Source organism: Lagenorhynchus albirostris, chromosome 2 (genome assembly GCF_949774975.1).
Source record: "Lagenorhynchus albirostris chromosome 2, mLagAlb1.1, whole genome shotgun sequence".
NCBI lineage: Eukaryota > Metazoa > Chordata > Mammalia > Artiodactyla > Delphinidae > Lagenorhynchus > Lagenorhynchus albirostris.
This window is the reverse complement of record NC_083096.1, coordinates 90,332,478-90,344,632: the sequence shown is the minus strand read 5'-3', so window position 1 is coordinate 90,344,632 and position 12,155 is coordinate 90,332,478. Positions and strand designations below refer to the sequence as shown.

At 44.4% G+C, this 12,155-nt stretch overlaps 2 protein-coding genes across 2 annotated transcripts in view; both read left to right on the top strand.

The window, feature by feature from the left end:
- Positions 1-218: 218 nt before the first annotated feature.
- GPR61 (G protein-coupled receptor 61) lies at positions 219-3,055 on the top strand. Its single transcript, XM_060139418.1, has 2 exons — positions 219-1,918; positions 2,591-3,055. Exon 1 carries the CDS (start codon positions 311-313, stop codon positions 1,664-1,666), a length of 1,356 nt encoding a protein of 451 aa, XP_059995401.1. The 5' UTR covers positions 219-310; the 3' UTR covers positions 1,667-1,918; positions 2,591-3,055.
- Positions 3,056-5,869: 2,814 nt separating this feature from the next.
- Positions 5,870-12,155, top strand: part of GNAI3 (G protein subunit alpha i3) — a 40,098-nt gene continuing 33,812 nt past the window's right edge. Inside the window, exon 1 of the mRNA XM_060139419.1 lies at positions 5,870-6,111. Coding sequence (XP_059995402.1) covers positions 5,994-6,111 — 118 coding nt within the window. The 5' untranslated portion in view covers positions 5,870-5,993. The remainder of the gene's footprint in view (positions 6,112-12,155) is intronic.

The window sequence follows — 12,155 nt, the reverse complement described above, 5'->3', positions numbered from 1 at the left end:
GAAAGGAGCAGGAGACCACTCAGAAGACAGAGTGTTGAGTGGGTGAGGCTCCTGCATCTCTCACGCTCCTGCTTTCTTGCAGTCACCAAGGTGGACCCGGAGCTGCCTCCTGAGCCCTCAGTCCCCGGCCTTGAGGGCTGGCAACAAGAGCCTGCCCGAGAGGCTCCAGCAGGAGGCGCTCTCTCCCCACCCCAACCCGCACACACAAAATTGGGAAGCCTGGGCCTGGGCTCGCCATCCCAGGGTCACTGGACTAGGATGGGGGATGGGCCTGTGACAGGAGGTGCCCTGGGTGTCCTCTTTCGGCCCCATGGAGTCCTCCCCCATCCCCCCGTCATCAGGGAACTCTTCCACTCTGGGGAGGGTCCCTCAAACCCCAGGTCCCTCTACTGCCAGTGGGGTCCCGGAGGTAGGGCTGCGGGACGTGGCTTCAGAATCTGTGGCCCTCTTCTTCATGCTCCTGCTGGACTTGACCGCTGTGGCTGGCAATGCTGCTGTGATGGCTGTTATCGCCAAGACACCCGCCCTTCGAAAGTTTGTCTTTGTCTTCCACCTCTGCCTGGTGGACCTGCTGGCTGCCCTGACCCTCATGCCCCTGGCCATGCTCTCCAGCTCCGCCCTCTTTGACCGTGACCTCTTTGGGGAGGTTGCCTGCCGCCTCTACTTGTTCCTGAGCGTATGCTTTGTTAGCCTGGCCATTCTCTCGGTGTCGGCCATCAACGTGGAGCGCTACTATTATGTGGTCCACCCCATGCGCTACGAGGTGCGCATGACGCTGGGGCTGGTGGCCTCTGTTCTGGTGGGTGTGTGGGTAAAGGCCTTGGCCATGGCTTCTGTGCCGGTGTTGGGAAGGCTCTCCCTGGAGGAGGGAGCTCCCCGTGTTCCCCCAGGCTGCTCACTCCAATGGAGCCACAGTGCCTACTGCCAGCTTTTTGTGGTGGTCTTTGCTGTCCTTTACTTCTTGTTGCCCCTGCTCCTCATCCTAGTGGTCTACTGCAGCATGTTCCGAGTAGCCCGAGTGGCTGCCATGCAGCACGGACCGCTGCCCACGTGGATGGAGAACCCCCGGCAACGCTCCGAGTCTCTCAGCAGCCGCTCCACCATGGTCACCAGCTCGGGGGCCCCCCAGACCACCCCGCACCGGACGTTTGGGGGAGGGAAGGCAGCAGTGGTCCTCCTGGCTGTAGGGGGACAGTTCCTGCTCTGTTGGTTGCCCTACTTTTCTTTTCACCTCTACGTCGCCCTGAGTGCTCAGCCCATTTTGACTGGGCAGGTCGAGAATGTGGTGACCTGGATTGGCTACTTCTGCTTCACTTCCAACCCTTTCTTCTATGGATGTCTCAATCGGCAGATCCGGGGGGAGCTGAGCAAGCAGTTTGTCTGCTTCTTCAAGCAGGCGCCGGAGGAGGAGCTGAGGCTGCCTAGCCGGGAGGGCTCCATTGAGGAGAACTTCCTGCAGTTTCTTCAGGGCACTGGCTGTCCCACGGAGTCCTGGGTTTCCCGACCTGTACCCAGCCCCAAGCAGGAGCCGCCTGCTGTTGACTTTCGAATCCCCGGCCAGATAGCTGAGGAGACCTCTGAGTTCCTGGAGCAACAACTCACCAGCGACATCATCGTGTCGGACAGCTACCTCCGTCCTGCCCCCTCACCACGACTGGAGTCCTGATGGGCTGCTGGACACTTGGAGGGAGATGGGGCTGGGGGCCGGTTAGGACCGCAAGGAACTCCTTGTGGGATCACCTTTTCCCAGCTAGCTGGGGCTGGGGGTCTCTGCACACAGCTTTCGCTTAGTGTTTTCTGGGTCAGGAACAGAGCCAACTGGATGGATATGCGGCAAAAGCCTTGGACATGGCTGTGAGCCTTGACAACCGGGGGAGGGAACCTGGTGAGATGGTGACGAGAATAAAGGGTCAAGAAGGTGAGATGATGCCTCTCAACCAATGAACTTTCCATGACTCAGGAAGCAGGGAAACTATAAAGGTAGGAGTTGGAAGATATAGGGCAGCAGACCAGGCTTGGAGTTATTCTGGGGACCCTTTAGGACCTTTCATTTTTCAGTGTAATTGTCCAGGGAAGAAATTGCACTCAAGCAAGGTAAGAAAATGACCCATGTCTTCTCATTTCCTTGCTAGGTTTAAAAACAACTAAATTACAGCCAAGTGTTTCCTTTGAGTTAATAGATTTTTTTTTTCTAGTTTTAAACCTGAGGTTTCCTTAAAGCAAGAGGACCAGCTGGGTATATTCCTTTCTTGAGTTTGGCCAAGCAAGGGGAAATAGCAATCAGGGAACACGGAGTAGAATAGAGGACAGCTGACTGCAGCTCTCTCTCTCCCACCCTCCAGGAACAGCCGTTCTGTTGTATTTTTCGGTTTCTCTTTTGGACATGGGAGATCAAGTTTGGGGCTTGATCTTAAAAGAGGCAAGAATAAAGCAGGATGGTTTTTCTCTTTGTCTTTTAGGATGAAGAAGTGGAAAGATTGGGGGTTGGACGGCTGAAGGTGGGGGTTAGCATTTGAATCGCTAAGGTGGTTGGATACAGAGAGGCCTGTAGTAACCCAGACCAATAATACTGTAAATCTTTTTTTTCCAGAGCTGGCCTCCCTGATCTCTCTCCTCATGGCAGTGACCCATCGCCAGCCCTCTGGACAATCGGGTACAAGAGACTAAGGTTGGGAATGGGAAAGGTGGGGTTTCCATGGTTCATTAAATGCCTCCCTACTCCCATTCATCGCTCTCAAAATTAGCTTCAGTGACAAAGACTTAAATCTCTCTCCTATCTGCAGCCCTGGGTTGGAGAGGGGGCACGGTAGTTGGGCTCAGCTGTTCACTGATTGAGACTGTAGGAACTGTGTTGGGTGGTCTTGGTGGTGGTATATTCAAGGGAGGGGGAATAATCGCAAACTGGACAGGACACCCATCTAGGACTACCCGTCCGTCCACTTCCCTCAATTCAATCAGGTCACATTAGAGAGTTGAGGCAGGACCACATGGTGGTGTGATCTGTATTTGAACAAATTCCTGGCTTGACTGAGCATCAAAGAGGAAGATGGCTTGGTGGGAGTGGGACAGTTTCCCCTCTGAACAGTTAATAAATAATTTTTATTATAAAAAGTTATGCTGATATCAACATTGACTCCTTCAGTTCAACTCAGTGCATGATAGTTGAATACCCTATTCTCTGGGACTCACACAGAGGATTTGGAGTCACTGCCTTCAAGGAGTTCACAGCCTAATTTGATCAGGTACCCTGTATTTTGACAGAGCATTTACATATGGTAAAGCACCATGGAATGTGTTAAGAGAAATATATTGAGGAATATGTTCATGGTTCTAACTTCTGAGAGTTCAGCCTATTGCAGCAAGATGCCTATATGGAGGCTTCCTGCAGATTGAAAAGTCTGGGGGCTGTAGATGAAACTCTAGTTGAAGAAAATAATTTATTACATGAAACTGGGCAGCTTCTCCTCCTCAGATCTAGGAAATTTTCCAGGTTTCTGTCTTCCTACCACTAGACTTACTCTAGTCCAGTGCTTATTACATTGAGGAAATCCCTTAGATGATATATACATCGAGGAGAGTCTTTTGCGATTGAAATGCATGTTCTCCTCCTCTCTCTCCTCCTTCTAAAGATAAATTCATAAGGGAGGAATCTCATTCCTAGATAGGGTGAAAACTTCTTCCGAACACCACTGATGAGCTAGCCGACCCTAAGCATTGCCAGCAGGTGGCAGTGTGAGTCCAGTGGAGCTAGGAAAGATGAGTGCAGGTGGGGAGGGAGGGGGGGACACTAAACACTGCCTGGCAGCCATTTTGTTAACTTATTTTGCCTTTTGTTTGACTTTGCCCTCCAACTCTTCCTTCACATACATCAAAGGAGAAAATCTTAAGTACAAGAATATGGCAAATTCAGGCTGAAGTTTCCTGACACTGTGGTCTCACTGGTGTTTATTACAGAATTTGACATATGCTGGTTCATTTGCCATTTATTTTTCCCAGAGTGGATCATGAAGGAAATAAAATTTTCTCTTCTATTATGCTGAGAACTTTCCCAACAATTTGTCATGACCACCTTCCAGGGGTTTTCTAATCACCAGGATCACTTGGTAAAGTTCTATATGTAATTCTTAGCTGTGAAAGCCATTCCTGGACAAAATTTGACCTCTAAATCCACTGAAGAAATCAACAGGTTGAGAAAACCGTGCTCTCAAGTTATTTTTTTCCTGCACCCTGGTGGTGTTGGGGTAACTTTCAATCCTAGATGAAAACCTTCTGTTGTCAGGTCGCCCAGGTAACATCTTATAGTAGCATGGTAGAAAAGGAGGGAATATGGAGTCAGATCTACTTACTCACTGTGTGAACTTGGGAAAGATGCTTAATTTCTCTGAGCCTATCTCCTCATCTGTAAAAATGGGGATAATATTAACCTACCTCACAGGGTTGTTGTGAGGAATAAAAGAGATGACACATGGAAGCACCTAGCCATACCTGGCAAATAGGTACTCAATAAATATTGGTTTTTCTTCCCTTTCCTCTTGCCCTTTTTCCCCGTAAGTATTGATTATGGGAAAGCAGTCCCTTTTATTCTAACGGTCACTTGGAAAAGAGTAGGAGACTTCGAACTTTAAAGAACTGGCAATAATAAATTATGGTGGATGAGGCTGTTTAAGGTGGCTCTCAAGAAATTCCTCTAATGATCATCCATCACCATATAGACCTTTCTGTTTGGACCGTATATTCTAAGGTTTAGGTTCTATTGGGGAGATAATATTTAATCGTAGGGAAGGGTTTTGGGGGCTACAAGAGTTCCCCTCCCTAGAATATATGGTGAGAGTATTTGTGGGGCTATTTGGAAGTAAAGGTAATTTAGGGCTACTTTCACCTTAGTATCCAGGATTATGAGTAAAAAGGCTATCAGTCTGGGGCTTTTATAGGTGATTTATCAACTTTCAGGTGATGCTATGGCTGAGAGGCAAATTTTACCAGAACTTTCCTTTTCATGTGGTACAACAGGTAATTTTAATAGGAGATTCACAGGATGCACTGGTTTGTTTTAGGGTGTGGAACTTTGGTTGACTAAACCTGGTAGAAGTCCTAAGCCCTTAACGCAGGACGATATGTGAGCGCTAAAACTGGCTTACGTTGGGGAAAGACAGCATGGAAATTTTATGGAGAAACTACACTCTTACCTTTCAAGTAAAGTAAGATCCGTTAGCGATTTCAAGTGACCCTTTACCAACGTAGTGGCTGGGCAACTCTCTAGTTCACTGGGTACATTTTGAGAGCAGGAGGCGGTGGGCCAGAGGAGAGAGCAGAAAGGGATAGATAAAGTCCCAGGCATGGTCGGTCTTACTAATTTCAGATGTAGAGCGTGGCCAGGGCCCAGACTCTGTAATTCTCATCCTATAGATCTGGCTGAGACAACTCCGGCCGAGAAAGTGTCCTACACTTGGGCAGAGGCCCCGGATCTCCACAGCCAGAGTCCAGCTGGGTTTTCTGGCCAGTGAGAAATTCCCAGCAGAGATTTCCTTGTGGGCTGCGGCCTTTTATTTGGGAATTCCTATCCCCCACGTCAATCTGAAGCCGCCTGTGTGACCTCGGGAGGGTGTCTTGAGCCGGAGAAGCCAGTCCCTGGTTTTTCCACACTTATCCAAATAAGGCAGCCGAAAAGGTGAAAGGGGACTAAGGTCGAGCGGCGCCCGGCGAGATCGACAGGGCAGCCCTACACCACGGAACGACCGCTTGACCTGCTCGTTCCTCTCTTCGTTCTCCCGTTCCCGGTTGTTACTCCTTTACCCTAGCCAGACAGGGCCGAGAAGTAACGGCCGCGGGCGTTGCCGGAAGTGTCGTAAAACGCCGGATATCCGGTTTCTCTGGGCGCTCAGGGAGCTGACGGAGAGGGCCGCCGCCCAAGAGTAGACGCTGTCTCCGCCGGCCCAGCCGCGGTCTCCGGTGTGTGAGTGAGCCCGGGCCTGGTCCCCTCTCCCTCCGCCGCCATGGGCTGCACTTTGAGCGCCGAAGACAAGGCGGCGGTGGAGCGAAGCAAGATGATCGACCGCAACTTGCGGGAGGACGGGGAGAAAGCGGCCAAAGAAGTGAAGCTGCTGCTACTCGGTGAGGGGCTGGGGGCGGGGCTGGCGGGGTGTTCCCGAGGGCCCAGGCACTTGGGAGTCCTGGGCGGGGGGTCAGGTCGGGCCGGAGGAGAGGACCCCAAAGGATCTGGAGGGCGTGACGGACGTGGGGCGGGGTGTGGGGGGTTGGTGGCTGAGGCCGGAGGGCGTGATGAGGGGGTGGGGTTTTGGGGTGGTAGGAATTAGGCTGGAGAGAGGGTGTGCCTCCATGCTGGAATTGGGTTCAGCGAAGAGAGCTTGAAAGTGTGGTCCAGTAGGACATTGAGACTGTATTAGGAATATGGGAAAAGCTCATAAAGGAAGAGCTGATGTTAGGGAAGGTTTTGCAAGGGAGGGGTTGGAGTGAGTTGGTAGCGAGGACGGGAGAGTGTGTTGGGCTTGTATAATGGCTTGTGAGTTTGGAGCGTGGTGGTATTTTATGACAGGTTAGAGTTAGGAGGCTTGAATAATTAATATAAATAGAGAGGGTGGCAGGGACAGAGTGGTCACATAGGATCTTGTCATTTATTAGAGAGTGGGCATTTTGAACTATCGGTAAGGTGGAGGAACTCTGGGTTATCCAGGAGCAGGAAGATGTGTGGTTGAGATAAATGACAAGTTCTCAGGTGTAAAGGAAAAGAGTTTGGGTGCAGAAGCTGTGTGTACTTATCCATCTTTTTCTATTATTTTTATTCTCTTAAGGTTTTATAACTCCTTTCCTTGTTTTTATAAAGTGGGAGGTTGTGTGAGCTGAGGAGATTTAAGGACTTGCTGGTTTGAGGTTTGTGGCATAAGATGTGATGATAATAGATTACACAGTGGGAGTTGCTGAATAGTTGCTAGGGATGATGTGCAGTGGGACTGCAATTATCTTAGGATAAGATAAATATTGGACATATTTACTGTAAAAGGTGTGACAGTGACAGATTTCTGGTGAGCTGTTCTTTTTTTTTTTTAATATTGGCTTCAGGAATTACTTTTATTTTACCTGACATTTGTTTTAAGTAGCTTTTATGTACAGTCAGATGCATTTTACTCAGCATGGTTAGTTTTAGAATTTTTGAGAGACTGGTTTCTAGAGGCTCAGTAAATCACATAAAGTACCCTGGCATCAGCTTACCAAAAGATCAAGCCACATTTCTTCACCTTTAGTATTTTCTAGGGATCTGACAGGGAAGACTAAATAAGAGTAATGGTTTCTGTAAGCAATAGAACTTTACTTTTTAAAACAAGTGATTTTTGGGAAAAAGAAGTTGCTTTAGGAGAAGTGCCAAATTTTTATGGTGTAAAGCTCCAGAGGACACAATGCACCGCCATAACCCAGGGTTTATTTTGTACTCCAGGGTGTTCTGGGTGGCCATGCTAGTCTTTTCATATTAACATGTTTGATGGTTTGTAGATTGCAGAAGCCCTGGTAACAGCTTTTTGGATAAAGAGGGAAAGTTATGCGTTGGAGCTTGAGCTTTCAGTTTGAATACCCGATCTTACAGAACATATGAAATAAAATTGAAATTCCAGACTGCCACTCTCCGTATAACAGTATCATTTGTGAATGAGCGTGGTCCCTGGTCCATAGTAGGTGCTTCTTAAATATATACTGTTAACCAGCATGTGCCAGCTAATGTTGGACATTGCTCCTTGGGGCCTTTCAGATGTTTGATATAAACCAAAATACTCAAGGCATTAGCATTGTCTCGATTGATTAGTTATGAAAGTAAAGGTGTATTTTCATCTTCTGTGGTTATTTTGATTTACATTCGTCATTAGAGATCCCCTCAGGACATTAGCCTATTGTGATACAGGACTTTATAAATAGTGCATTTAATTAAAAACAAAATTAAACACATGATCACTTAGGGAACTTCAAAAGCAGTAAGTAAAAACATTTGCTTTTACTTTTCATCAATTTCATTGTTTTAAGTAAGATTTTTTTATATTCTTGAGCAAGTTAAATCAACAAATTCAAATAGGTGGCAGAGAGAGATGTTCTTGCTTGAACCATAACAACACACTTATGAAATTAAAGTTATTTTCCTTGCTATTTCTGTAAGCAAAATACACCCATCACTGTATACAAATAATTTTCTTTTTGCTGTCGAATACCTCCTTTGATGTACATGCAAGTCATTTTTACCTCATCACTGTAAAACTATCAAACTTGGTCTAAGTTGAGATCTATTTACTTACTTTTGGGTTTCCTGGCACATAATAGGTGTTCTTTAAATATTACTGTATTTCCTTCCTTGCGGGGATGTAATTTAGCATAGTGATTAACAACATGGGCTCTGAAGTCAGACAGTTTCAAATTCTAATTTCCAGTTACCAACTATAACCTTGGAAAGTTGTTTACTCAATTTCTCTCTGCCTCAGTTTCCTCATCTTTAAAATGGAGAAAACAGAGGTACTTCATAGGATTGCTCTGAGGATTAAATATGATTATAATGTGAAGTAGAACACAGTCTGGCACAAAATATTAGTGTAATGAATATTAGCCACCATTGTTATTATTATATCAAAATGAATGTTACAGATTAAAGGTACTATAGAAATTCAGATTAGTTAAGGAAGAATGCAGTATTATAATTCTTTGGTTACCTTTGGTTTAAATTTCTTTTAGATGTGTTATTGAGAAGCTCTTGATATACCAAATTAGTGTTTAATCATAATATTCTACAGAAAAACAAAATAATGTTATGCAGGGCTTCCTAACCAGAGTGTAGTGCATAGGAAGGCATACAGTGTGCTGTTTGCAAATGTTTTATGGTTTTGAAATTTTAAATCATTTTTATGATTTTTAAATCATTTTATGATTAACTTTTCAAAATTTTACAGCAGTTGGAATGATATTTGAACATTTTTGATATGATTCCATCAGTAAAGTCTGAATTTGGCAATTGAAAATATTTGATTTGGAAGGTTTATACCAATTAGTATTTAATATCATCTGTAATATTTTGTATTTTATTTTTCATGTCATAATTTTATAATATTAAGAAAATATGTATTATTTTCACTAAGTCCCTCCAGCTTACCTCAGTAAGCTTTACAAGTATTGCCATTTTCAGCATGCGACATTATGTGACCAAAGTTGGGAATCACTGGGATAATGCATAAGAGTACTGCTTTTGGAGTCTCATAAAACTGAATTCAATTCCCACCTCCATTTACTAGCTGTGACACCCAGAGCATGTAACTTAAACATATGAGTCTTAATTTTCACATATATAAAGTGGGGATGTGATGCTTATTTCAGAAGATCAAATGAGATAATGTATGTAAAATACTTAGCAGATAAATATTCACTAAGTGGTGACTTCTGTCATTACAATGATGTTTGGAAAACTTATCATTTTAGCTACTTTTTTAAAGGGTGTTTCAGACAGATATTTGATTATTTTTCAAATATTAATGTACCCTTTTCAAAGATCTTCAAGGAATTTTAATATAACTGTTTTGTGGTAAAAGGAATTAAACATTATCATTTAGTTTTGTAAGTTATTGAATGATCTACTCCTATGCTATCTCTGTCTATCCATTTCTTGATAGTTCCCCTTAGCAGATCTTGAGAAAACATTGTTATACAAAATGAAGTTAATGCTTTGTTCTTTAGGATTTTGCTGGTAGTGGTATGGCAAAGATTAAGTTGTGGGCTTCCCTGGTGGCGCAGTGGTTGAGAGTCCGCCTGCTGATGCAGGGGACACGGGTTCGTGCCCCGGTCTGGGAGGATCCCACGTGCTGCGGAGCAGCTGGGTCCATGAACCATGGCTGCTGAGCCTGCGCGTCCAGAGCCTGTGCTCCGCAGCGGGAGAGGCCACATTAGTGAGAGGCCTGCATACCGCAAAAAAAAAAAAAAAATTAAGTTGCATGCAGAGAATTGGAATCATCTAATTCACTTAAACCCTATATTTTATATTTGATTATTTACATTTAAATATCTGCATGTTACTGGCTGAATATGCTTGTTATTGAAAATCAGACTGTCCTTTGATAAATATGCTATTATATTGTCATAAGATGATATCCTTTCATTATAATGTTTGCTATTTATTTGGCTTGAGATTCCTGGACAGTTATTAGATTTCTTGTGGGGATGCATCTCGTGCCTGGGCAAAAGAAACTGGCATAAAAAACAGAAATTCACAGTGCAAAAATAGGTTTGTTTCTTATAAGCACTTATTATTCTTTGTGTCTTTTATTTGCATTCATCACTTCTGCAGTCTGAAAGTGTGGTATCCTTTTCAGGAATTATAGTATTGTAATCTTGCTTGAGTATGCTAATTATGTAGTAAGTACAGGGATGACCATAGAGTTGGGTGCTTAGTACTTAGTAGATTTGACAGGACATGTAACTTTTTAATCAGGGCTGCAACTGTGTTTCTTTAAAAATTTTAGCCTACTGAATGTATTTGCACTATTACAAAAAGTCTTTTAGTTTTGGAGCAGTGGTCTCTGATAAAAGTAGTTTGTTCTTTTAGAGAAGTTAGGTAGAACCTCAACTTTATCCCTCCCCCGTGGTGCTGAGCTGCTTCATCCTCTAGTTGCTTGGAAATGAAAAGGGAGTGGTTGAGTCTCTACAGATATTTCCTCTTTTTTTCTGAACCCTGTCTCTTCTTTCGCAGTTTCTTCCACATCATGCCTTTAAAAAAAAACAACCTGGGGTGTGTGTACCCCTTAGGGCTTCAGAAGATCCATGAACTTTCTAAAATTTTTAGCGAAATTTGTGGTTACATGTGTTTTTCTGGAGAGAAGAGCCATATTTTTCATCAAGTTCTTCTTCCATGGTACTGCCTAACCTCCTTAAAGTCCTTCATCTTTGGACCAGGAAAATCAGTAGCTGGGCAAAAATGGAACATTCAGAATGAAAAAGAAAAAGAAAAAACCTAGACGTTGTGAAAAGTCTTTTACGTCTTTTCTCTAAAAGTTTTTTCCTTGGAATTTTTGAGAAAACTGTTTTCTGTACTTGAGATGGCTCCTCTTTCTCCAGTTCCCCCAGTGATGCTTGCCTCAAGTCAATATATCCAGTACAGAACTTGCCTCCCCTCCTCACTTCTCTCCCCCAAATCCACCTGTTGTGAACTTTTGTGTTCCGGCATTGTCATTCTCAAAATCATCTACACTGAAAACTGAACTCGTTTTTTTAACTCCTGGCTTGCTCTCATCCATATAACCAGTCAGTTGCCAAGTGCTATGACTCAGTTGTTACCAGATTTTTGTATTTCATGGGCCAGTAAAATTATTTTTTTTGTTGTTGACTGACTTAGGAGTCTGACATTTTATTTTTCTTAGTAAATACATTTAAAAAATATCCCAAGGTCCATCTATTATTTCTATTTTAGTTCCCTTTCCTCCATGAAACCTTTTTGATGTTCTGAATTGGATATGATCTGTCCCTCTTTTTGAAACCTCATAGTACTGTTTATGCTTACTGTTTACCATATATTATGGTTATTTGTATACTTAGCAGCTCCTCACTATATATGGTCCTTGAGGGCCAAGAGAACTAGGTATTTCTTTCTTTTTTTTTTTTTTTTTTTTTTTTTTTTGCGGTACGCGGGCCTCTCACTGTTGTGGCCTCTCCCGTTGCGGAGCACAGGCACTGGACGTGCAGGCTCAGCGGCCATGGCTCACGGGCCCAGCCGCTCCGCGGCATGTGGTGTCTTCCCGGACCAAGCACGAACCCGTGTCCCCTGCATCGGCAGGCGGACTCTCAACCACTGCGCCACCAGGGAAGCCCAGAACTAGGTATTTCTTATCTTTATATCTGCTGCAGCACCTAAGATAATGCTAAGGTGTTTTGCCTGAAAGGAATAGAAATTCATACTTCTTCCAGTCAAGGAAGGCTTTGTTGAAAGGACACAGTAGGCACCTTCATAGGCATCAGACAAGGATAGATAAGAAATGCAATACAACCAGGTTGCATGCACATGGAATGTAATACATGTCCCCTCCCCCCATTTCTCCTAGAGTAGACTGGTCACTTGCTCTGCTTTGTTGGTAAGTCACCTCTTCAGAACAGCTTTCTCTGTTCACGGGACTTCTTTGCCCCTA